Source organism: Podarcis melisellensis (genome assembly GCF_964234715.1).
Source record: "Podarcis melisellensis genome assembly, chromosome: 8".
Taxonomy (NCBI): Eukaryota; Metazoa; Chordata; class Lepidosauria; order Squamata; family Lacertidae; genus Podarcis; species Podarcis melisellensis.
Window position 1 is genome coordinate 24,292,904 of NC_138540.1, and position 24,287 is coordinate 24,317,190.

Genomic DNA, 24,287 nt, shown 5'->3' on the forward strand with positions numbered 1-24,287 from the left:
ACACACACACACACACACACTTTTTACGTTGGGTGCTGCCAGTGGTCTTGTTACACTATTTTTTATACCAAAGAAAAGCATTTTTAACCTAAAGCCCTTATCATAATTTATTAGACCAGCTAACATAATTACAAAATGGTGTGCAGGGTTGCGTTGACAGACCTCTTTGTCCAACTATATTATAAAAATGGGGGGGCAGAATTGGCTGGTACTGTTCCCATCTGTGTCTGCATCTGGTAACAGCCTTAAGGTAGAGAGTGGGAGGGGGTAGCAGGCATTCAAATGAGGTTTTGTTAAGAGTAGTTCGTGTAGTACCAAGACATACTGGGAAGAACAAACTGTCTGGAGATTTTAGGCTGTACGCTAAGTATTAAAAAAAAATCAAAACTAATTGCGTAGCTTGACTTAACAAACAGGTAGATGTTGGCAGCTGCTAATATACAGACTGCCTAGCTGTTCTTCATTTCTGTTTCCACTTACCAAGGAACTGCAGCGGAGGCACGGGGTGGAATCAAATGAGCACTGTCCTCCTTGCTCTTGATCCAAGCAGTTCTGTTTTCTAAGTCAACCAACAGGACAACAAGCAGCTCTTCTATCCAAATTGTTGCCTTGGTTATCATTGACTGCATCCGTAACAGTGAGTGGAAACCTCAGTAAAGGACTGAAGGGGCAGGTGCCAGGGCCCTTGAAAGCTGGCCAAATCCTGCTTCAGGCAGACCGCTTCTGGGAACATTTCAGGTGCTGAGTTTAACCTGAGAGCTTTCCCTTTATAAGTCAGCACTGCACACCTTCATTCAATTTTTTGTTTTCATAGGCGACAGCACATACTGTTCATACTCTGAAGAATGAAAAAAAATGGCAGCCTTGTAGCCATGTTTTAATAATGCATTATGTAACAAAAATGTTTTATTTTATTTTCAAAATAAACTAAGTAGTTTACACACTAAGATACACATTATGTTGTAAATGGATCTAGAAGTTTAAAGGTAAAACACCTGTTTCCTCACTATTTCATAACATTTTATACTGCTCAGCTGTTTAAAGTGCATCAAGGGCAAATACAAGCTTCCACACATCTATATACAGACTAAGCCCAGCAGCAGTTTCTCTCCACCCTCCCCCTCCACTTGCAATGCTGGAGAACCAGTACACAAAACCAGGCTTCCGTTTTAACCCAGCTTAGCTTTGGGTGTAGCTATTTCACATCTTCCTCTTCTTTTTCTAAATAACACATACAAAAATTGTCCTTACTCAGGAGAGCCAGAGAGTCCCCACTGGCGTGCCAGCACAGAGAAGTTACCTGGAAGTCACCTGTGGACAGGGATCAAAAATTTTTACTGGCAGATACCCTTTAAGCACAAAATTTTGCTAGGCTATCATTACAATGCCCACCCCTTCAGATAAAAGATAGTTGTAAGCATACGTTAGCTCCAATTTGCAGAATTGCACTGTACACGTAAATATTTAAGGATTACTTTCTAAAATGTATTCAAACACGTTACTGCATGGAGCATTCCTGTTCATGGTCTCAACCACTCCATCTTGTTTTCGAGTCTTATTCCCTACCCTGACCTACAACAGTCAACATCCTGTGGCCTCTTAAGCAGGCTCAAAACTCGTTGGGCTGTTTTGAGGTTCTTCAAATACATAGACCTCCTAATATCTCCCCGTTTGGGTGTGGGTGATGCTAATTTGGTCATGCAGAATTTGAAAGGATGATTAAGAGAATAATAATCCTAAAAGATTTTAGGATTCCTTTGTTTTTTTCAGTATCTTAAAAGTGCAGAAAGCACTCTAGAATGTGTGCCGTAGCAGCTGATGTAGGAAGATGACTCAGATCAAATCAGATCGACCATCTAGCCTAGTGTTGTTTACTCTGACTAGCAGTGACTTTCTAGAGTCTCCATCAGACAGTTTCATTCATCACCTGTTACTACTCCTTTTTACTGGAGATGTGAAGGATTGAACCTTGACATGGGCTGTATTCCACTGTTAGTCCTACTCTGAGAAGGTTGACCAATTTTAATGGGCCTACTCAGAGTAGAATATAAACACGCGCACACACCCCTTGTTCTTCATGACAGCAATGCAAGTATGATCTATATGGTTTTGGAGATTAGCACAGAGTTTATATCCACTTGTGACTGCCTCAGTTTTTTCACAGTCACGTGCAATACGTTTAATCAGCACCGCATATTTAACAACCAAATGAGGGCCAACCAGCACACTGCTTTCAGTTCATTTCTGATGTGGTAACATCAATCCAAGCATTGACCTAGAGTTATTGAAATGATCACACACCTAGAGAATGTGAGCTGTCTATTAAAGACATGTTGAAAATGATCAGCCAGTTTAGAAAAAGGCTTCACAGTTTAAGAAAATGTTAAGAAAACCTGTTGTTGCTAATTGCCCAGTAGGTAACAGTAACCCATTCAAGAATACCCTTCCCCACTGTAGCAAAATTGCCCCTAGGTCTGACTTGTCTGCAGTATCAGTTTGGAGCTTCCTTACCTTCCACTGGTACCTGTACAGACACGCATCCTGCTGGGGACCAGAGGTACACTCTGCTGTTCCCAGTACAAATGGCAAGCCGGGACTGACGGGGATCCCACTGGAAAAGCTGGATGGGACACAGCTGCTCCAGGATCACAAACAGCTTCATCTTTTGGACATCCCAGATCCAAATAGCGTTAGGAATATTATCTGTTGGACGTGAAACAGCAATTAAAGGTACAATACAGGCACACAATGCAATCAGTCCCTGGTTCACAATTGTACTAATAATTGGTTAATCTGGATAAAGATATACAACCAAATACTAGAGAACCAAGCACAGAGTTTAGAATACCTCCTGGAACCAAGGTTATTTCTAGATGCCCAAGTTGCATCTGCAGCCAGGAATGCATTCTACTAGCTTTGGCTAGGTTTACCGGCTGCAACCTAGAGAAAGCCCATTAGGCCTCAGTTAACCATCTGCTTGCTACAGCCATACTAAATTACTTGCAATGCATTTAAAATTGAGCTGTCTTTAAAGATAAGCCAGAAGCTGCAGTTGATTCAGAATGTGGCAGGAGCAAGGTGGTGCAGACACATTACTACTCTGCTCAAATTGGTCACGCTGCTGCCAATTAAAAACAAAACGGGGGATGACCAAGTCCCTCAAGTCCCGGGTTATTGCTTGAACCACCTGTGCCAGGGGTGAGGAAGCTGTAGCCTCCCAAGTGTTCTTAGGAACCATCAGCCCCAGCCAGCATGGCCAGTGTTCAAGAATGAGGGCATCTGTAGTCCAGCAACATCTTGAGGGCCACAGGTTCCCCACCTATGCCTACATGAGCCTATCAAAGTCTCAGGATCCGCATCCAAGGCCTGGCTTCTGGCCCTGTCACTGACTGAGGATCAATCTGCAGGGAAGAGCAGCTCCATGGTGGCAGCTCTGTAGTGGCTCTGTGATTATGGAACTCAGTCCTGAAGGAGATTCACCAAGCTTGCTGCCTGCATGCTTTTTGACGGGTGCCTTCAAAAGACCTTTTAACTAACATGTTCCATTTGGAATCCTATTTTAAACAGCTGTTTTCATTCTACTGATCACTATTTGAATTTTTACTATCTGAAATAGTATTTATAGCAGCTTAATACTGTTAAGTGGCTTTGTGATTGCTGTTTTGCAAAATGGGGTGGAAGTACCTAAATAAAATTATGCAGCCCCCTGGGCATGAATTAAAAGAACCAATAAGGTGGCAGATTGTGCAACCAAATTGTCTTCAAATGATTTTTGGGGAAACCAGTCTGCAGGACAAGACCTCACAAAGTTTAGGGTGGAATGTTCTGGGCATGCTCCCAGAGCAAGAGTTTCATAATCACAGCGTTATCAGTGCAAGGGCATGAGAGAGAGAGAAACATGTTACATTTTTCTCTTAAGATCCATCCTCAAAAGCATATAATAACAATAACAACAACAACAATAATTTATTATTTATACCCCGCCCATCTGGCTGGATTTCCCCAGCACTCTGGGCAGCTTTCAACAAAATATTAAAAATATAGCGTCAACATAAATTTATATTCCAAGCTAGTCAAGATGTTTATAAAACTAGATAAGAACACACAGCTTTACAGAAGTTACTAGCTGATGTCATGATGAAAACATAAAGTGCTGAATATTAACAGCTGACAGGTGCCTGTGCTCAATGTAATAGCATTTTCACGCACTAACCACTGAGCACACCACTCAGTCTGAACTGGAGAAACCTCCACAATGGGTCACTCCTATTAAGGAGACCCTTGCCATGTAAGATGGGGCAGTTACTTTCCAAACTATAACATGGGAAGTGAGTCATATACACAAAGCCATACAATGAGTACATTCTAGAGGCAGGACTTGAACCCGAAGTCACTAGGACACACATTGGTCCTCATTCACCCCTCCTGAGATACTAACCATTTCTGGTCGCCAGGAAGCAGTTATCTGCGCTAAAAGCTAACATTCCAACTCCAATTCTAGGATTTGCTCGGTCTACCGCAGGTTTGACATGATGCAAAGAAACTGGGACCTGGGCGATTTCATCTGGAAGGAGAGGAAAAATTAAAAGTCATAATGACACTTAAACCATAGATTGTTCATTTTATGGATCCTGGAATAAACTTCCTTTTAATATTATGATGCACACAGAGTACTAGGGCTGCACATCCTCCCACTGCTTCAATTCAGGGCCCAATCAGGCGCCCCAATGGGGGCCTTGCAAAGTGTTTAATTAGCACTTAAAAACCAAATTAAACATGTATCAGCAGAGGGAAAACACCTGCAGGCTGCCTGCTTAGATCTCCTCCTCCCCACTCCCCAACCTTCACTACAAGACTGCTCTGCACCGCCACCCTTGACAGCCCTAGATCACTGTGGGTAGATCCGATCTAACCTGAGGCTACCTCAACCCATTCTGGCAGAATTATGGGTTGACCTGAATTGGCCAGATTCAGTTCGGGATTCCACCAGGACTGGTACACAGCCCTACTGAAGTGAAGGAGCCCAGGCCAGGAAGAACACATACTACCAGCTCCCAAATGGCATTGAGAAGACTCTATAATATATATGTTTTAGTATTTTAAAACTGTAAATCACATTGAGTGGCTTGACAGAAAGGCAGTGTATAAATCCAATAAATCAACAGATACTGAGTACTTAGACCAACCTTCTTTTAAGTGCCCAGTCTCACAAAAATGAGATATATCTCACCATACATAACTCCAGTGTCTCACGATGTGGTTCAGCTGCCTTATATAGACACATGCTGAATGGAAGCAGCCAGGACAGGAGATTTGTGGTGCGGTGGGGGTGGGGGGCTAGGAAAACTGAGCAACTACCTATTAGTATCTTTTGGTATCTGTTGGCAGGAATTAGAGAATCCAGTCCACAGCAGTTGCTAAACAACTGCCAAGTCAAGCAGGTATGCTGCTAAGACCTTATAGTCAATGGTCTCAAAAGCAGTCAAGATCTCACAAGAACCATATGGTATCACTCTGGGTATCATGTATTTGAACCTTTTTCTGTGGCAAAACCAAATCCTTTTGGCACCTCCTTTCTCTAACCTGCTTCCACCCCAGCTGGCTGTTATAAGAAATACGGCTTGATATTTGTTTTTCCCCTTCTCTCCTTCTCTTTTTCCTTTATGTCTTGCCTTCTACACAGTGCATCTAAGGGCACAGTACGTCTTGTATTTCACCATGGGGGTCTTTTGAGCAGCAGAAGAGAGTAAAAGTTATTTCAAATACTTTTAAGTAAGTAAACAAACAAGTGATAACGCAGCTTTGTACACACGGTCCCTGATTTGACTTACATTTGCTCTTCGTGCTGAAGAGAGAGCTTGCCATTTTCTTGGTAGGGGGGAAGGCAAGTTTCTCCACTTCAACTGCTGGCGATTTCTCCACCTCCTTATAGACAATCTGAAGAGAAAGGCAAGTCAGGCCTGCACCTCTTTATAGGAAACACGTTGCTAGATCATCCACGCTCGGGCTGGAAAGCATGGCAGTAAGCAAGGTCTGAGTGGTGGGGGTGTCATCAGATGAAAACAGAAACTTAAGAATAAACAGGGTGTGGGGTTTGGGTGAGAAGAATCTTTAATCCTTCTCAACTATTGTTCTAACACAAATCAAAACATAGATATCCAGACTGTGTGATGTAAAGAGAAATAGAGATGCAAGAGAATTTGAAGAATAGAAGCCGCAACATGGGTGTCCATGTTTTAAAAGCCCATTTCATGGGGGAGGAAGAGCAGGAAGAACACATGAACCAAGGCAGTGCCTCACATTTCTCCTAATCTCCAATCACAAAGCAATGCTCCAATCCCCTTGCATCTGCATATGTTTTTGGTTCAAACAAACAAAAAGAAAATAATTATCAAAGCTGTCCATACTAACCAGCACTTGGCTGATTTACATCAAGTGACTAAAAGGCTGAGATGTGAACAGGATGTGTTCAAATCTCACCTCAGCTGAATGCTTACTAAATGACCTTAAGTAAGCCACACAGCCTGAACACCCTCATTGCTGGGGACAATGATACTGACAGAGTTTTTGTAAGGACTGCTGAAAACATTTTGAAGAATTCTACAAATACCAAGTATTATCATTATAAGAGGTCTCAATGCCCCCCCCCCCCAGTGTGTTTCCTGCTGCATGAGCCGACCACTCTTCTTTTTCTACTTACTATCTTTGGGCTAGCAATGTTTGCAGGATGCTCAAATTCTGTAATTTTCTTCCAAGTCACATGGTTCAGAATGCGCACCTGATTAAGAGATGAGAAAGCCCAGGGTGAACACACACACACAGAGAAAGAGAAAGAGAAAGAGAAAGAGAGAGAGAGAGAGAGAGAGAGAGAGAGAGAGAGAGAGAGAGAGAAGGAACAAACTGTGGCACAAACTCAACTTTGGCAGGGATTCAGAAGCCTTACCTTTTCATCATAACTGCCGATTGCCAAGAACTGGCTGCTGGGGCTCCAGGCGATAGATTTAATGCCTAGTGACCATTCATAAGCACAGTATGTGGACAGCAGACGCCCGTCGAGGGAGTACAGCAAAACTTTATACTGAAATGAAAGGTTTACATCTTTAAGACTGGCAATGGCTTAAGAGTTTTAGTCTGTCCCATCTGAAGGTCTTGAAGCAAGCAACCTCCGCCCCAGTCCAAAAATGCATATGCACAGCCTGTCAATTATCCATACTCAAGTGCTGAGTGCTAAGCACTAAAAAAGAGAATCTTCTCTGCATTTTGCAAAATCTTGAAGTGTTTTTGCATTCAGATTCCAGCAACAGATTGCATACGCTCAACAAGTTGATGCAAAGGCCATCTCTTGAGACAGGAAGGGGCAACCTGTGACCCTCCAGATGTTTGGGACTCCAGATCCCATCAGGCAGCATAGCTGATGGTCAGAGGTGGTGGGCATTGCAGTCCAGCAACATCTGGAGGGCCACAGACTACCTGCCTGTTCTCAAGAGGCCATTACCTAGATAATGCTCTCATTAAAGCCACCTCTCAGCCACACTTCTATGTGGGCTATTGAGTCAATATGGATGCAGCTGCTCTGACACACTGCAATGGGTTTGGCAAAAGATCCCTCCACTGAGGCACTGGCAGTTTCCCCTCACCTCCAGGCAGCTGTCCCACACCGCCAACACGCAGCCGTTCGGAGCCCATTCTGTCCCAGCCAGGTCCTGTGTTTCAGTATCAAAATGCTTCCAAACAGAAACAAAGGAAATAATTTCAGTGTGAGCTTAAGGTGGGGAAACAGCAGAAGTGAGAGAAGCAGCTGCTTCCTATGCTTCTATAGTTGGTTGATGGGGGCTGGTTGTCTCTGCTGTACTGCTACATCTTGAATCTGCCCATAGGTATGGTCCCCATTATGACAGCTGTTTCCATTTCTACTAATGTTTAAGAAGGCATCTTACATAATTGTTATATGAGGTACTGTAAAAAAAAATATATTATTTTGACTTGGCTATTTGTGATATTTTAGGATGTGGAAAACAGCTTAGAAAATTTCTCTGAAATATGAAGAGGTAAATGACTCTCCTTCATTTGCTGTTTTTAAACAGAGGCTGGATGGCCATCTGTCAGGGATTCTTTAGCTGCGATTCCTGCAATGCAGAAGATTGCACTAAATGACCCTTGTGGTCCCTTCCAACTCTGTAATTATGTGATTCTAAATACATTACCAATTAAATAAATAGTTTGTTTTCTTTTATGAATATTGGACCACATTTTGAGAAGAATGATCGTGGGCACCCACAGGGTGTCCTCCTGCCCCATACCTGAACTATAATCCCAATTCCCAGCTTTCATTTTAAAGTGTGTGTGTGTACATGAGCAACTTGTATCCATTAATGAATACAATCCTAACAGTGGAATTAAATATCTCGCACTTCCAATTGTTCTATCTGTGCAAGCATACACACCCTTGCTTGCTCTTCTGGGGATATTTTCCTGACACTCCCTGAGCCAATTTCAGAGGGCGGGAAACCCCATTGTGCATGAGGAAGTGTTTGTACAGGCCTTAGGTTAATGGAACTGGCTAGGTGAATCTAGCTCTGAGGTTCTAGCATTTGTAGAGCCTGAGACATGAAGCAAAAATATTCAAGCACTATTCTTCTCACTTTTTGCAAGAAACTAGCCTGCTCCCCACCCCTACAATTCACTATCTTACTTTGCCTTCTCCCCTGGAATAAGTCCTCTGGATTCCCAGGAGGATTAGCATTAACCACGGTTAAAGACAGCACCAGCTCTAGCCTATCGAAGAGAATTTGCAAACTGAATGAGGTGGAAGGAAAAGGCACAAACTGGTGGTCAACTCCTTATCGCTAAAGGGATTTGGAACATTACATCTGCACAGGCTCTATAAGGTTACAAGGCACACGGGAGCCTACAAGGGGAAGGTGAATAATGGGGGGAGGGTTACCCTCAGAAGCTGCCAATCACTGCATACAAAGAGGCTGATGTAGTCTTTGCAGTCCCTCCTCTCTGCCAAGGCCATGTACCGGCCATCCTTTGTGAATGCTATTCCTGCCAAACACACACACAAAAATGGCAGCACTTAGGAGAGAGGGAAATTGAGCAATTAATACCAACCAAGGAATGGGCCAAACCCAAAGAAAAACAAAACCTGGACAGAGGAGGCTTTTTTAGAGGATGGATGAGTATGTCTTAAGGAATATTTGTTGCTGCTTAGTTCCTGTTCTCTTGAGAGGCCTTGCATAACACACACGCTATACTTGCTCTGAAGTGGAGGTCTATTGCTTTCATTCGACTCTTCAAGGCCCTGAAGTACCACCATTGTAAACTCCGCTACTGTCAAGACCAAGTAATGGAAAGCCTGTCTGCGTGTGAAAGGAAAACAGAACCCTGACCCAGGACCCTTGACTCTCAGCTGTCCTCATCTTATTTGGTAAGAAGAAATGCTTTCTGAAAGACCACACAAAACCACAAATGTTTAATTCAAAATACTGGTATGAACCACGTAAGGGGAGGAGTAGAAGTTAGTATTCTCACCTCTAGTTTAGACAAGAGATATTAGAATACTTCCCTATTTCTTTAGGCACATGATTTGAGTAACATTGATTGGACAAACTGGTGCTTATAAGTACAAAGAATCCATATCTTGTGGATGGGGAGAGCCAGCCTAACAGCAGATTCACGATACTGGTTATGCAATTACTATTATAATAATCAAAAACAACTGTGTACATGTAACCTAAGATCAAATATCAGGGAGATACTGTTTTTGCAAGATAAAGCAACTTCTCGGTGTGTTCTTTAACCCTTCCACTTTTCTTGAACATTTCCACACATGCCATTCAAAGCATCTTCAGCCTCTCCTATGGTATTCATATTCATGTGTGTGTGAGAACATGGTAAATACAGAGAAGAAAGAGAAAAGAGCCATGTTTAATTAAATTGCATGGGCTGCCCAATGGAATATGAACCTAAAATTAGCGCTGTTCAGTTGGGCCAAAGGGTCCAGCTTCCTGTTCTCAAAGTGGCCAACCAAATGCCCCCAGGAAGTACACAAGCAAGACTCAAGTGCAACAACAGCTCTCCCCTCCTGTGATTCCCAGCTACCAGTATTCAGAGGCACACTGCCTCCAACAGTGGAAATAGAACATAATCATCAAAGGCTGTAGAAATGAACAGCCACATTTTCCAAGTTGACACACATATCCTCCATGTTGGCATTGTTCTTCTACCCAAACATGTCTGTTGTTTTTTATGTATGACAAGGCCTTCCCCACTTGTACCAGGGGGAAAAACCATTCTCTCTCCAGTGCTATATCCCCAAAGCACCAATTCATAGTGACATGTATGTTAGCAGAACTGGTTGTGGTTATTCAGTGGTAACAGAAAGATATGCTACACATCCTCAGACATTCTGTCCTCCAGTCAGCCTGCACATGTTGGCTTAGCAATATCAGGCTGCTGTTCACAAGAACCACACCTGACTTCCTTCCTGTTTCAAAACTTTACCCACACAGAAATCAGGAGTGTACTTTTAAACTCATTCCCCCATGCCCTACTAATTTGATTTTGTACTCTGGATTTTTATTCCACAGATCACCACCAGTTGGACAGTTGCCTGCATCTGACAGAATACGGCTTGGAAACAAGAGGGGATTGCTCACTTGTGAACACCAACATCCAGTGGGACAAGCATATACTGCAGTTACCCCACCATATCAGTACCCTTCCTGCGGGTAGATAAATATCAGTTGAAGGGGATATGGGATATCCCCGGATCATGGCAATCTTTGCTATAATAATATTTTTTAAAAAAACCTTTCCTGTTTTAGGTTAACTCCACTTACCCTGCTGACAGGCCTTGGGATACTTGATATAAGACACAGATTTTGTACACAAGGACCAGACAGTTATCCGCAGCTGTTGGAAACAGAGAAAGAGACAGAGGAAGTATTTGTTTATCTTTGCAGATGAAATGCATGCAGGGGGAGTGTTTTTTATACAGAACCCACTGAGCTTCATCTCCACACTCGACAATGGTGTGGTTTTCATTCTGCAGAAAGAATGGGAAACCAAACTAGGGGACAAAACATGAAGACATATGGCAGTTTTGCTTCAGATACCTTTTTCCCAGCACACAAGCAAAAGCAAACTTACATCCCTCAGGGATTTTAACTGGTGCTTCCCTAAAGTTCTAAAAAAGTGGTCTTCAACTGGTACACACCTGTAGCCCCAATCTCCAACTCCCAAGCTGCATCATGGGGTGCACTTTTGTGTTTTCACTTTTGATTTATACTTAGTTATGGTAATAATGCATGTTGTTAATCCTAAAATGGCAATTCACAGAACAACACATGCAGTGTTAACTTAGCATTACTACTAAAGGAAAACCAGTGCTGCCATGTGGCAGGAGAAAGTGCTCGATCAGAAATACGTATCTTATTTAAAAAAATAACTGGTGCCTTTCTCCTGCCACACTGCGGGACTTGTGGAAATGGATAAAATGAGTGCCTTATTAAAATGCGTCCTGGTCTAGACACACATGTAGTTAACTCTCCTTAGACTAAGCTGGAAACCCACATGGCAGCAACAGCTTTGTTGTGACCCACTTGGTGTGGCCTCACAACCCACCTGTGGGCCTGAAAGTGTGGAACGCACATACAGCTGGGCTTTAGTCTACTACAGGGTTTCCCAAACTCAGGTCCTCAGCTGTTTTCGGACTACAATTCCCATCATCCCTGACTGCTGGTCTTGCTGGCTAGGGATGATGGGAGTTGTAGTCTAAAATCAGCTGGAGACCAAAGTTTGGGAAATACTGGTTTACTATCTTGTGGCCCTAATATCCCAGCTGTAAATTGGGGGGGGGGGGTGAATAATGATACTCTAAAGTGTCTGGGTGGAGAAGTAGCAGGAGTGGTGAAGATGCTGCCCCAATTTCAGTGGTGGTTAGAGTGAGGTACAGTCAGAGTGGAGGAGCTGCTTACCATCAAGGGCAAGGGCCTAGGTGTTTGGTCTCTTTTCCTTGTTTCAGCCCTCTCATTAGAAGGAATCGGTAGCATATACATTTTTATTTACTTTATTTTTTTACAATCAAGCGGTGTACACATTTTATGAGATAAATAAATAAATTATTAGCGTTGAAGGGCACATTCAAGCCAGGCAAAAATACTCAACTGGCAGGGCCAGTGAAGGGTGTGGTGTGGGAAAAGGAGGTGTGGCTCAGAAAGAGGTGGGGCATAGTTAGAGTCCCAAGGGCCAGATAGAGAGGCTTGAAGGGCCATATTTGGCCTTTGCACCTTAGGCTCCTTATCCCTACTCTAGTCTTTCAATCCACATACTTTCAGTCGAGTTTGAAGTTTCCCTCAGCAATGCAACATTAATCACAAGGTAGCAAGCAATAATTTTCTATGTCCATTAAAAAAAAAAAGATTAATTCTGGGTCTGAGCCAGTGAAAGGCTTTTAAGACCATCGTCTCATCAGCTTGTTTGCAGTCATGCCAAAATATAAATTTCAGACTACACTCCTGACACTGAATATTTCTTTCGAAACAGCAACACAATGCCTATCTCAGCAGAAGAGAGATTGCAGTGCACTGCCCAGTAAAATCTAGGGGTGATCAGGGAGCTACAGAGGTGATTTCAAATCTAGGCTGGAAAGAGGCCTTCACTCATTTTGTGCACTCAAGAATGTTGTTCGCCTACAACTCACAGCATCCCCGGTTGTCAATGGGAGTTGTAGTCCAACATCTGCAGGGCAACAGGTTGGTGAAGACTGCCCTACTTGCAAGCAAGTGCACGATGATAAAGGCAAATTCGTAGACAAGTAGTGATAAGGGATGGCCCCCTGCTACTTATTTGATACCCTTAGATCCATTTATAAACCATTCAGAAAATTACAGAGCAGTTTCCAAAATATATGCTCCAGATTTTGCAGGACAACAGAACCATAAACATTGACCTTAGCATTCCAGCAAGATAAAGCACACCCATAGACAAACTGAATGTTCCCCGTACCTAATTAAACAGCAACCTCAAAAAGACCCAGAGGTCTGAGTGAAGACGTATACCATTGGGACCTGACAGAACTGGAGTATGGGCAATGACTAATGGTCTTCCAGAGACATGAAGCTCTACCAACATCCAGTGGTGGCCGATGCCCACTGGAATAAGTCGGGGAGGGAGGCGGACAGATCAACAGAAAATGGAGCCCGAGCCGATGAGAGGCAGAGCCAAGTAATTCTGGTTTTGCCCCCATCCTCCTCTCTGTTGAGTTCTGCAAGGCGCAACACTGAGGCTAAGGAGGAGGAAGGTGCTGGCAGTGCCACCCTCTGGACTGTAAGTGAAGTGGCAGCTGCATTAGGAAAGGCTGAGGTTGGTGGGGCTGTGCCACCTTCACCCTAACATGCCGGGCTCCAGTGCCAACACCGCTTCCCTGAATGTTTACTTTAAAAGTAAAGCATTTAGCCCTTCCGCTTACAGTGATAAGGAACAACAAGCGGGCAGATCGTCCGCAATTCGTGAGTCAACCTGCTCCCACCTTCCAGCATTACAGGCAATTAATGCCAAGGCACTTAGGCACCCAACACCTACCAGCACGAGATTCTCGCTAGTCACCCCTCTTTTTATGTACGAGATCGAGAAAGTAAGAAATTTAACAACAGGTTGTAATGTTGGGGGGGGTGTGCAAATCCCAGCAAATGCCACTACAGGGGCTTTTAGCCAGCTTTTCCCTAACAGATTTTCCTTCCCGCCCACCCCCACCCCCAAATGTGGGGGTTACAGACTTAATTAAAATTTCCAAACTCACATCCTACTGCTAAGGTGCCTGAGGAGCATACAGCTGTTGTTTTGCAGTACAGGGCAGGGAAGGGTGGGAGGCGAAGCAGAAGCAGAAGCAGCATTTTTCAAATAGCCTAAAAACAGCTGAGAAACAAGAGGTATTTAGACAGTAACGCGATAAAACAGTCTGAAGAGCTGGGCTAAGGAGCTGCACCCAAGCTTTGACAACCCCAGGCAGGTGGCAAGACTGGCAATTTTCATTACACAAAACCCACGCTTAACAACCTTGTGTTCTCAAGTGACTGTCAACTTTTGTCCCAGACTTGACTAGGTCACTGGGCCTCCTTACATAGCTGTGTCTGTCAGCACAGGATTTCAGGGGATTACGCAGCACACATTCCTCGACAGAAAGTATTTTTCAACCAATATAGCCATTTACAGTTACTAAGGATTAGAGCGACAGGGCACCCAAGTATTCGCCGAAAGAGGGAAAACTGCCGCTAGCAGCTCCTCCGGCCGTTGAGACCACAATCATTGCTCCAAATGGTAATGAGTCAAGCAGCGACCCTGGAGCCTTTTTAGTGTGCAAACACAAGCATCATACAACTGTAAGTGCACACTCGTCCTGCAAAATAACAGGGGGGGGTGTAGCTGGAGAATTACAATGCTGGACTGAAACGGGGTCTGGGCTCAGCATGAAACTTACTAAATGGCCTTGGCCAATACCACCTTCTCAGCCCAACCTACCTTACAAGGTTGATGTGAGGATAAAATGGGTTAGATAACCCATTGTATATTGGCTTCAGCTTCTTAGAGAAAGGATAGGAAACAAAACATGATAAATAAATAGGAGTGGCTGACTCCTCAGCTCTACATGGTGTCTAGCAGATGCATGGGAGTAAATATATGTCTTATAACAGTAACACGGATCTATTGGTCCGCTAACAGCTTCTCAATAATTTGGTTCTCGGTGGCTGCCCAACCAGTGTGTAATATGCTTCCCAAATCTCTTAAAGCTCATGGCAAAATACCATCCAGATGTTTTCTAAGGACTATTCTTCTCTGGGCTGGCATTCAATGGCTAGAAGTTAAGTGGGCATGGGAATTTAATGTTTAAATCAAGGGTAGCCCATGCTTTCCCTAGAGATGTTGTTGGACTACAACTCATGGTATGCTTGACCGTTAGCCATGCTGACTGAGGATGATGGGAGATGCAACCCAACAACATCTGGAGGACTTCAGACAAATTTTAATGCCTCGGCCTTATAAAGGAAAAGTTAACCCTTCTCACCCCCCACCAATCAGCTACAACTATTTGAATAATACTCACAGCTTTATAACTATCACTGTAAGAAATAAGGGGCCTCTCTTTAAAATCAGCACCTCATAGGAATATAAACTCTCCTCAATGCTATCACTTGCCTTCTTAAAATAGCTAGCATTACCAGAAATCATCCAAGAGTCACATAAAAGGAACTTGTTAACACACTCTTCACTTCTTTACAGTCCTATTAGCTTACCAGGAGACAAATCAGAAAATGATCTTTCAGATACAATTTATTGCCGCAGGTTAAGACTTGCCGTTGTGAACCCAGTTATAGAAGCGGGTGACTAAACAGCCGAGTGAATACAATTGCATGCAACTGTTTCATAATGAATAGCTTATCTATCTATTGGACTTAAAGCCCACCCCATTTAGAGAACTCACATTAGGCAACAGTGTTTGCAAGCTTCCTCTACACTGTCCCTGGCCACTGGGGGCCAGTCTGGAAAAGAAAGAAAAAATCTTACAATATTTCCAGAAGGCAAATCTGCAAAGAACAGAATTTCACTGCCAATAATATCTCCTTGCTGTAGGCCCTTACAGACTGATCTGGCACATTTAGGGGGCATTCCCAGCCAATCTTAAACATCATCCTAGTCAAGCTCAAGCCACTGGGCTCCTTGAATGGCACTTGGAAATAAAAGGGAGCCAATACCAACATTTGAATCCCTGTGCAAGTTATTCTCAATAATCCTCTCCCATCAGAAGACAGTGGATCTGTGTCTTTTGCATCACCTGGAGCCTGTGAATGGTAGTCCTGCAAAATGATTAATACAGTGGGCTAGCCTCAAATCTATGAAGGTACAACATGACAGTCACTAGGTGTGCACCACTATGCAAAAGCAAGTCTTCTGTCCATGAAGCTTCTATCCACTTCCGGCAAAACCGGGAGGAGGACTGTAGCTCAGTGGTTAAGAGCGCCTAATCTACATGCAGCAGGTACCAGGTTCAAGCCCCGGCATCTCCAAGTAGGACTTGGGAAAACTTCTGCATGAAAACTGAGTTAGATGAACCAGGGGTCTGACTCATTACAAGGCAGCTTCCCATGTTCCAGCACCAACACCTGGAACCCAGGCACCTCCCAAGGCTACAAAACTGAGTGAACAGAAGGGACAAACCCAGCAGCAATGGGAATTCCAGTCCCCTCCCAGTTGCAATGCCTGCCAGTCATTACCGTGGCCACCGACTCTGACAGCTTTAAAATAGGACTAGACAAATATATGCAGGAGGTGGCTATCAATGGCTACTGGGTCATGATCCTCTCTCAACTGTCATCAGGCTGCAGGAGAGAGAGAGAGAGAGAGAGAGAGAGAGAGAGAGAGAGAGAGAGAGAGAGAGAGAGATGGGACCACAGAGCCTCTCCATTGTCAGGATGCATTAAGTAAGTAAAATACATGGGAACTTGATCAGAGCCAACTATGTTTATACTCCGAAACTATGCCCATTAACTTTAGTGGGTCAACTCTGAGCAGAACTAGTGTCGGACATAACCCGGCCTTCTGAATGTGAGCAGCAGCGGCTGAGGAATAACTTGCAAAACCTTCTAAGCGATCCCTGAAATGGGCAATGTGCACAATGCAAGGATATTATGTATCCTTAAAGTGCTCATCTCAAAACACTAGTCCACAGTCTGCTCCAGCAGACGATGGATTTAGAGGACCTGAGAGAGTAAACAGTGCAGACACCAACATATCCCAGCCAGCTGTCTGCCACAAGTTAATTTAGCAACCTGTTTACAGCTGGGGAGAAAGTCTATCCCAAACACACATGCCAACTTGGCAAGGGCTTAATGAAAATCCTGCAGGGTCAAATGGAGTTCTGATGGCGGGTAATAAATAACTTGTCAGCCCACCCCCACATACATGTGCCATTTGGAAGCTGTGAGAGGTATGTAGAGGGAGCCCACCATCTTCGATTCCTCGGGATGCTGTTAGCCAGGCATCTGACTAACAAAATGAAGCTGGATAGCTGGAATAGTTTTCACCCTATTAAAACTATCCAATACAGTGAAGTCTCGTGCCTGCTTTTTTGCCGCATGGCCCCGGAAGAGCCATGGATCGAACGGATGAACTGGCAAAGATGCAGGGAGAGGATAAGCCCGCACCATGAGGATAATATTCACCTGTACTATGGGAGATTACTAGTAGTCTTGCCACAAAAAAAACCTAGAAGGTATTATTGCTGAGAAATGTGAGTGAAGCACTGTAAGCACGTGGGGAGCACTGGCAGCAGGAGCGACCAAAATGAGCAAGGGGATGCAGCGACTTCCCTTTGAGGAAAGGATGTAGCATTCGGGACTTCTTGGTTTGCAAAAAGGAAAATTAAAAGGTGGCAAGACGGAAGTTTATAAAATTATGCATGGCCTGGGAAAAGTGGAAAGAGAAACGTTTTTCTCACTTACATCACACTAGAACTCATGGATAACTGATGATGCTAAAAGATTCAGGACAGATAAAATAAAACACTTCTTCATGCAGTTAAACTACGGAATTCACCTCCCACAGGAGACAGAGAGGGCCACCAACTTGGATGGCTTTAAAGGAAAATTAAACCAATTCATGGAGGCTATTGCTCTGCTTCCATGATTGGAGGCAATACTGCTTCTGAATACAGTAAGCCCCTAACTTATGCACAACTTGTGCACACTGAGCTTTATACGCGTGGCAAAGGGGGTGGAAAGGGGGCTGGGTTCTAGGGGGAAATGATTTGGGCAATCCAATCCCCCATTGAACCCAGGGGGTTTTGACTATAAATGATTTTGGCTTTAGACTTGATCCCCAGAACGTAACTCCCACGCAAGTTGTGAGCTTACTGTACCAGTTGCTGGAAACCACAGGACGCAACAGTGCTCTTGCACTCAAGTCCCGCTTGCAATTTCCCACAGGTATCTGGTTGAGCTGTGAGAACAGGATGCTGGATAAGATGGGCCATTTCTCTGATCCAGCAGGCCCTTCTTATGCTCTTATGAGGGCTACTGCCCTCATATCCTGCTTGTGGGATTGTCATGCACATAGGACTGACCATGGTGGGGACTGGGATGCTGGGATAGATGGGCCTTTGATCTGATCCAGCAGAGCTCTTATGTTCTAGGGAGAGTGGCTCTATGCATGCCATCATCAATGATTCTATTATTCTTTTATTTACTGAACGAGCAACAGTTATTTCCACACCTGGGTAGTTATTACAGTTGAGGAAAAGCATCTGATGGGCTCTAATGCAATACGGGAGGAAAATATCCTTCACAAACTAGCCCTTCAATTCACTCAGTAAGAAAAACAGAAAAGTGTTCTCTCTCTCTTCCTTTGATTTTGGAACATTTTCACATTTGGGGAATCAGGGACAGTCCAGAGCAGAGACTCCACAACAGACCTTCACTTCACACATCTGTCTAACTGACTGCATATTTGGAAACAGAAATAAGCTTTACCTGAGATTAAGTAAGGAAGTGACCCTGTATTTTCTGACATGTGTTAAGGGGGGGCAAGGTTCACCATGTGCATGGTGACCTTCACAAAGCCATCTCAAGCTACTGTGCCATATTAAAAATATCAGTGGGAGATTAATCCCAATTCTAATTTGTATATTGCTTTGAAGTGTCCATCTGCATCAATCACCTCAATAGTCCTTACCTGTGAGGTAGCTTAGTAACATGCACATAAATGCAAAAAAAAAGTAAAAAAAAATGTGGCTGAGATAGTGGTTTAATTAAACTTGTGGTGGTGAACAAGGAAACAAAGACTTCATGGCTCACTAATCCTGTTCTTGGCTACTAAACAATGCATCAGTCCTCAGGACAGCTGGAGATGTTTATGATTCCTTATATACCCAAGATTATGTGACTAAAATCTGAGACTTGTTACCTTTCTTTGTTATATTCTCCTGCAAAGAATATTAAAGGAGCCTTTCCTTAATCATGCAGCCTCACTTTTTTAAAGAAAAGGTCCCACAAGTACAACTTAGCAGCACACTGCAGCTTTAAGAGCTTCAGGCTATTTTAGGGGCTAGGATGTAGACAGTAACATTTGATATCTTACAAGAGCAGCCCCAATTTCACACTTACGTGGAACTCTGTAGTATTGAGAATGTGACGGCCATCCGGACTCCAGCAAGAAGCCACGAGTCCCGCTGAGCCTTCATCGATCTTGCAGTGCCAATCAGGCTGCTCCAAGGACCAGACCTAAGCCAAGGGAGGAAGAACAGTCAAGTCAGGGCTGACTTGAACAAGGCACGCAAAGCCCTACCAGCTTCCTCTCAAGGATCACTCTTCAACAGAAAAAGACAAGCCCACCAGCAAAAGACCATGAAAGACTGGCGCTGGATCCCACTACAGAGGTAAGCATTTTCTTCTTCTTCTTCTTCTTCTTTACATCCAGTTAGATCCACAAAACTATTCCAAAAGAGTGTCTGTAAAGATCAAGAGGTTTGTTGTGGTACAGAATTGTATAGGCCTCCAGTAAAGATGGTGGCTGTCTTTAAGAGATCTGGACCACAATACAGTGGACACTCGGGTTGCGAACGTGATCCGTGCAGGAGGCACATTCGCAACCCACAGTGTTTGCAACCTGCAGTGCCGCGTCTGCGCACGCATGGGTTGTGATTCAGCGCTTCTGCGCATGTGCAAAGCGTGATTTAGTGCTTTTGCACATGCGCGAGTGCCAAAACCCGGAAGTAACCCATTCCGGTACTTCCGCGTTCAGCGCGATGCGCAACCCAAGAATGAGCAACCTGAAGCGTCTGTAACCCGAGGTATGACTGCATATTTGTTTGACTTTAAAGATGTCACAGTGCTCTGATATTATTAAAGACCCACCACACATTAAAATTTCAAAGAATTGAAAGGGTTTGCTTAAATTATTTTTTGTTTATTGAATTTACATACTGCCCTATTTATATGGTGCTTTTCAGATGCAAAGAACAGGCTCACACTTACCAAGTTGCCTGTGGAAAGCATGAATCACCTCCAGCCGACCAGGGAGGGAAATTTTATAAGCGGTCTTTCATTAAGCATTATGTTGTTTCACTAAGTACATGTGAGCCATTAAAATAAAATGTATGGGCTAGGAAGTTTTGTGAAATTACTTTCAAGTCTGCTTTGCTAAGCATCACCTTGATGGTCCTGCTATTCCTAGTTTGTAAATGATGATACCAAGCAAGGATAGAAATCAACTTGGGTCCTTAACCCAGCTGCCCAGCTCAGTCATCGTCCACAGGACTGACAGCAGCTCTGCTTCTTTCAGAAACTAGCAAAACCCTAAAGCTACTTTTTTGCATCAGGGGACGTAGTTCTGCAGTTTGTTTGTTCCTGGAAAAGACATGCGCTTTTCAACCTAGCTCAGTACTGTCTATAGTGACTGGGAGCAGCAATACAGGATTTCAGGGAGAAGTCTCTCTCAGCCTTACCAAGAGATGTCAGTGGTTGGACTTGGGATCTTCTGCATGCAAAACAGAGATGCTCTGCCACTGAGATATGGTCCTTCCCCTAAACATTAAAAATTCTAGTCCTCATGTTCCTGAATAAAGACCTGATATTAATAGGAAGCTGCTTTAAACAGGGTCAGGCCAATGGTTCATCCACACTAGCTGGTAGAGGCTTTCCATGGTTTCAAGAAGACTCTACCATCCCTATCTAAAGATGCCAGTTTGAACTTGGGGGCATTCTGTATGTAAAGTGCATTTGTTTCCTCAGCACCTGTATTAAATACTTGCTACTTAACACCATCAGTTTAGAAACTGGCAAGTTTCAGAAAAGAAAGCATATTGCATAGGTGCCCACCTGCACAATTCCACGCTTGTACATTGCACATAATATAAAAAGAGAATCTGAAGACCACTCAATGTGCTGGATTTGGTCTAGGCAGGTGAAGAGCTGCAGAATTTGGAGAGTGTTTACATCACGAACCACCAAACGATACTGGACACCGGAGGCCTGAATAGAACAAAAAATGAATAACTTAGCTGTAGCATTTTAGCTCAGTGACAGGGGGCAAAATTATTTCAGATGTGATTCCTAAATCCTCTAGTATTAGAGACAGGAGAAACCATCAGAAAACCTGTAGAATAAAATGAAAGCTCTACAAAATATAGACTGATGACATACCGCAGGCCTGTCATGCAGTAAAAATAACTGATTTGTCAATTGCCAATTAATATATTAAATGTACCTGTTTTACAAATTAATATAGGTGCTTAAAGGTAAAGGTAAAGGGACCCCTGACCATTAGGTCCAGCCGTGACCGACTCTGGGGTTGCGCGCTCATCTCGTTCTATAGGCCGAGGGAGCCGGCGTTTGTCTGCAGACAGCTTTCGGGTCATGTGGCCAGCATGACTAAGCCGCTTATAGGTGCACCGACAGATTTTCTGATGAGCTTCAGTAACTACAAGCCCTGAAATTTAGAGTCCGCTCCCAAACCTTTGTAGGGTTTGTAATCGTTTAGCAGGGTTTTGTAGGGTGAATCACACATTTTGTAAGTCCCCTCAAACCAGGGGACATAGGTATCCCCCAGAAAGCCAACTTGGTCTGGTTCGTAGTTAATGATGCTCTCCTGATGGCTTCAGTGGAAGTCTCTACCCCCATACACATAGCTTGGTTCACATGTAACTTCAGCCAATGACACAGAAACTATCCTTAGGCCGATGCAGGACAACCAATGAAATAAATGTGGTGGCTTCTCCAACTTTAACTGATCACACAAGCTTCAGTTGCTGAAGCTCCCTTTTCTATGTAACTATTACAGGTGCAGAAGCCCCCTCCCCTTTTATATCTGAAAACCTTCGGTTTATGCACTCCTCCTCCTCTTGAACTTCCTCGTCCTTGGCAAACCATTGTATGTCATTTCATCTGAACAGGGCAAACCATGGTTTGCTACAAAAGAAGAAGTGCAGGTGGGGGAGAGAGGAACCCAAAATTGTTCATTTAAACCAAACTGGGGGCACTGGAATAGATCAGTGGGGTTGACACTCGAAGAAGCAATGCACAGGACTGCAGCTCTAAACAGCTACACCAGTTCTGCATGCTAATGTCGCAGTAATCGTGCACTTCTGCAGATATACTACAAGGCAAAGATTTCACATCATCATAATCCAGGTTGTTAGAACTACGAACCAAACATAGTAATAAAAGCTTACAAATTAAAAGACAAGACACATTAAGTAGGAAAGAGAAGAGGGCTCAGAGGTGGCGCTGATTAAAATGATTGTTATTTAAAATCACAGCCAATTTATAATTTGATATTACTATGCACATCTTCTGGGAAGAGATTTCCTGGTGTCATTTAAAAACAGTTAAGAATTTAATGGGCAAATGTCATGCAAGGTTGCTAACTAGGTGGAAAGGCTCATTTTATGGATGCTGCTCTCCTCAGCAGAAATCAGATACTGTTTGGCTAAGGCTGTCCCAACATAAAACTGAGTTAGAACAAGGAAATCATGTGTATTATCATCAAATATCAAAACCACCCCTGGTTCCCACATCTCCCATTCCTTCCCTGAATCCACATTCAACCCCCCTGTCCGCCCACTTAGTCCTTGCCCCCCACCAATGCATTATCTATAAAATAGATACACACGGCACACCTCAAGGCTAAGCTCACCAAGCATTTTCCATCCGGAGAGAACCTGCACAACTGACTGGAGAGTTTAAATACCTCGGAGAAATTCATGTTGACCAAATAACAAGGGAGAAGGGGAGCCTAGCGAATGAGCAGGACCAAATCTAGTCTCCCAAGGGCAAAAGGCCTGTTCGTCTACCTTGTTGTAGAGGCTAAGGAACAGGGAGTTTTCACATTACAGTTTTGCTCCAAGCCGAGAGCAACAGTTCAGTGTAAGGGCTGTCCTAGAAAGCGGAGTGGAGGAGATATCCAGCGGATACTGGGAAAGATGCCATTTCCCATAAAGAAATGTGTATGTGTGTGGGTGAAGGGGTGATATGAACTAGCCCAGCCTTGGGAAATATATAATATAGAGGTATCCAGAATAGTAGAGACTTGCCCACAGGATGCTGTATTTTGAGAAGTCTCAGAAAGTAGGGGAGGGGGACACATACAGAGGGAAAGAAATATTCAAAATAAAAACACAGCCTCAAAGGAGAAGGTGCTGCCCATCAATGTCTAGGAGATGGAGGGGGTGAGAATTTGAGAAAGAGGAGGGAGGACCCCAAGGAAGGAGTGGATTACTCCCCCGCCAAAAATCAAAAACACAACCTGGCAGATATATATCATTATCCCCAATAAAAGAAAACAGGGGAGAGGTCCTCCTCAAAGCTGTTGAATGCAACTCTTAAGGTTTCAAGGGATGCCAAAGAACTGTCCCCTGAAGTAAAGGAAGGAGGTACAAACGACCCTTAACCCACGCAAAAAAAAGGAATATAGAAAAACGGGGTAGGGCGGGAATACACCTCAGAAGAAAAGATGCCGCCCCTTAAAAATTTCAAGGGAATAATTTGCCCCCCCCCTGAAATAAAAGAGGGGAGGAAGAGAGAAAGGGACCCCCAGCCTCAAAACACAAGTGGGGTGTGTGACCCACACACTTAGGAAATTATCCACAATTTTAAAAAGGGGAGGGGGATTTGGTCTTTGAAGTGAGGAAGAAACTGGGACACCCCCCAAAAAAAGAGAGAATAATAAAGGGAGAGAGGTGACCCACCCACCCAGCTGAGCAAAGGGAGCTGATTTGTAGGGCGCCCCCGCTGCCGCCTCACTGACAGAGCGGGTAAGACCACCACCACCACCCAAAAAACCGAGCCCCCTCCCTCTCTCTCTCGGTGGGGTGGGCGGTGGAATGGGGTGGGGGAGGGGAAGGCGCAGCTGCCGAGGCGAAGAGGCGGCCTCGCGCCCGCTTCAAAGACGCCCGCCAATCAACCGGCTCTTCCCGGGCCGGAAACAGTTATCCGATCCCTTCCGGAAAAGGTATTAGGTGGGGAGGAGGCCGCGAGGCACGCTGGGAGGTGTAGTTCTGCAGGGTGCGGTGACTCTCGAGCTAGGAAGCGCTAGGAAGCTAGCTAGGAAGGTCGGCCAAGGAGTTGTCAGCTGGCCGGCTTGCGGAGAAGGGGACGCTGCTTTTATTGTTGATGATAATGAAGATTCCACTAGGCCAGTAGGGGAGATAGATAGATAATAGATAGATAGATAGATAGATAGATAGATAGATAGATAGATAGATAGATAGATAGATAGATAGATAGATAGATGTG

The 24,287-nt window shown here is 44.1% G+C and overlaps 2 protein-coding genes across 3 annotated transcripts in view; one reads left to right on the top strand and one right to left on the bottom strand.

The window, feature by feature from the left end:
- MRPS16 (mitochondrial ribosomal protein S16) overlaps positions 1 to 24,287 on the top strand; it is a 249,029-nt gene that overhangs the window by 83,482 nt on the left and 141,260 nt on the right. The gene's annotated exons all lie outside the window — the stretch shown is intronic.
- WRAP73 (WD repeat containing, antisense to TP73) lies at positions 376 to 23,962 on the bottom strand. The gene is made up of 12 exons (XM_081923725.1): positions 22,690 to 23,962; positions 20,874 to 21,026; positions 19,161 to 19,277; positions 10,845 to 10,917; positions 8,945 to 9,048; positions 7,638 to 7,724; positions 6,944 to 7,078; positions 6,701 to 6,778; positions 5,832 to 5,937; positions 4,439 to 4,564; positions 2,512 to 2,703; positions 376 to 1,311 (listed from the first exon to the last, which is right to left on the bottom strand). The coding sequence occupies exons 1-12, from the start codon at positions 22,756 to 22,758 to the stop codon at positions 1,196 to 1,198; spliced, it is 1,356 nt and encodes a 451-aa protein (XP_081779851.1). The 5' UTR covers positions 22,759 to 23,962; the 3' UTR covers positions 376 to 1,195.

Excerpts from the sequence above, each read along its gene's own strand:
- WRAP73 (XM_081923725.1), bottom strand. The coding sequence starts at position 22,758 with ATGAATTTCTCCGAGGTATTTAAACTCTCCAGTCAGTTGTGCAGGTTC. Across the intron at positions 9,049-10,844 it reads TCCCAAGGCCTGTCAGCAGG|GAATAGCATTCACAAAGGAT; the intron begins GTAAGTGGAGTT and ends TGTGTTTGGCAG. Across the intron at positions 5,938-6,700 it reads ACATTGCTAGCCCAAAGATA|ATTGTCTATAAGGAGGTGGA; the intron begins GTAAGTAGAAAA and ends CTTTCTCTTCAG.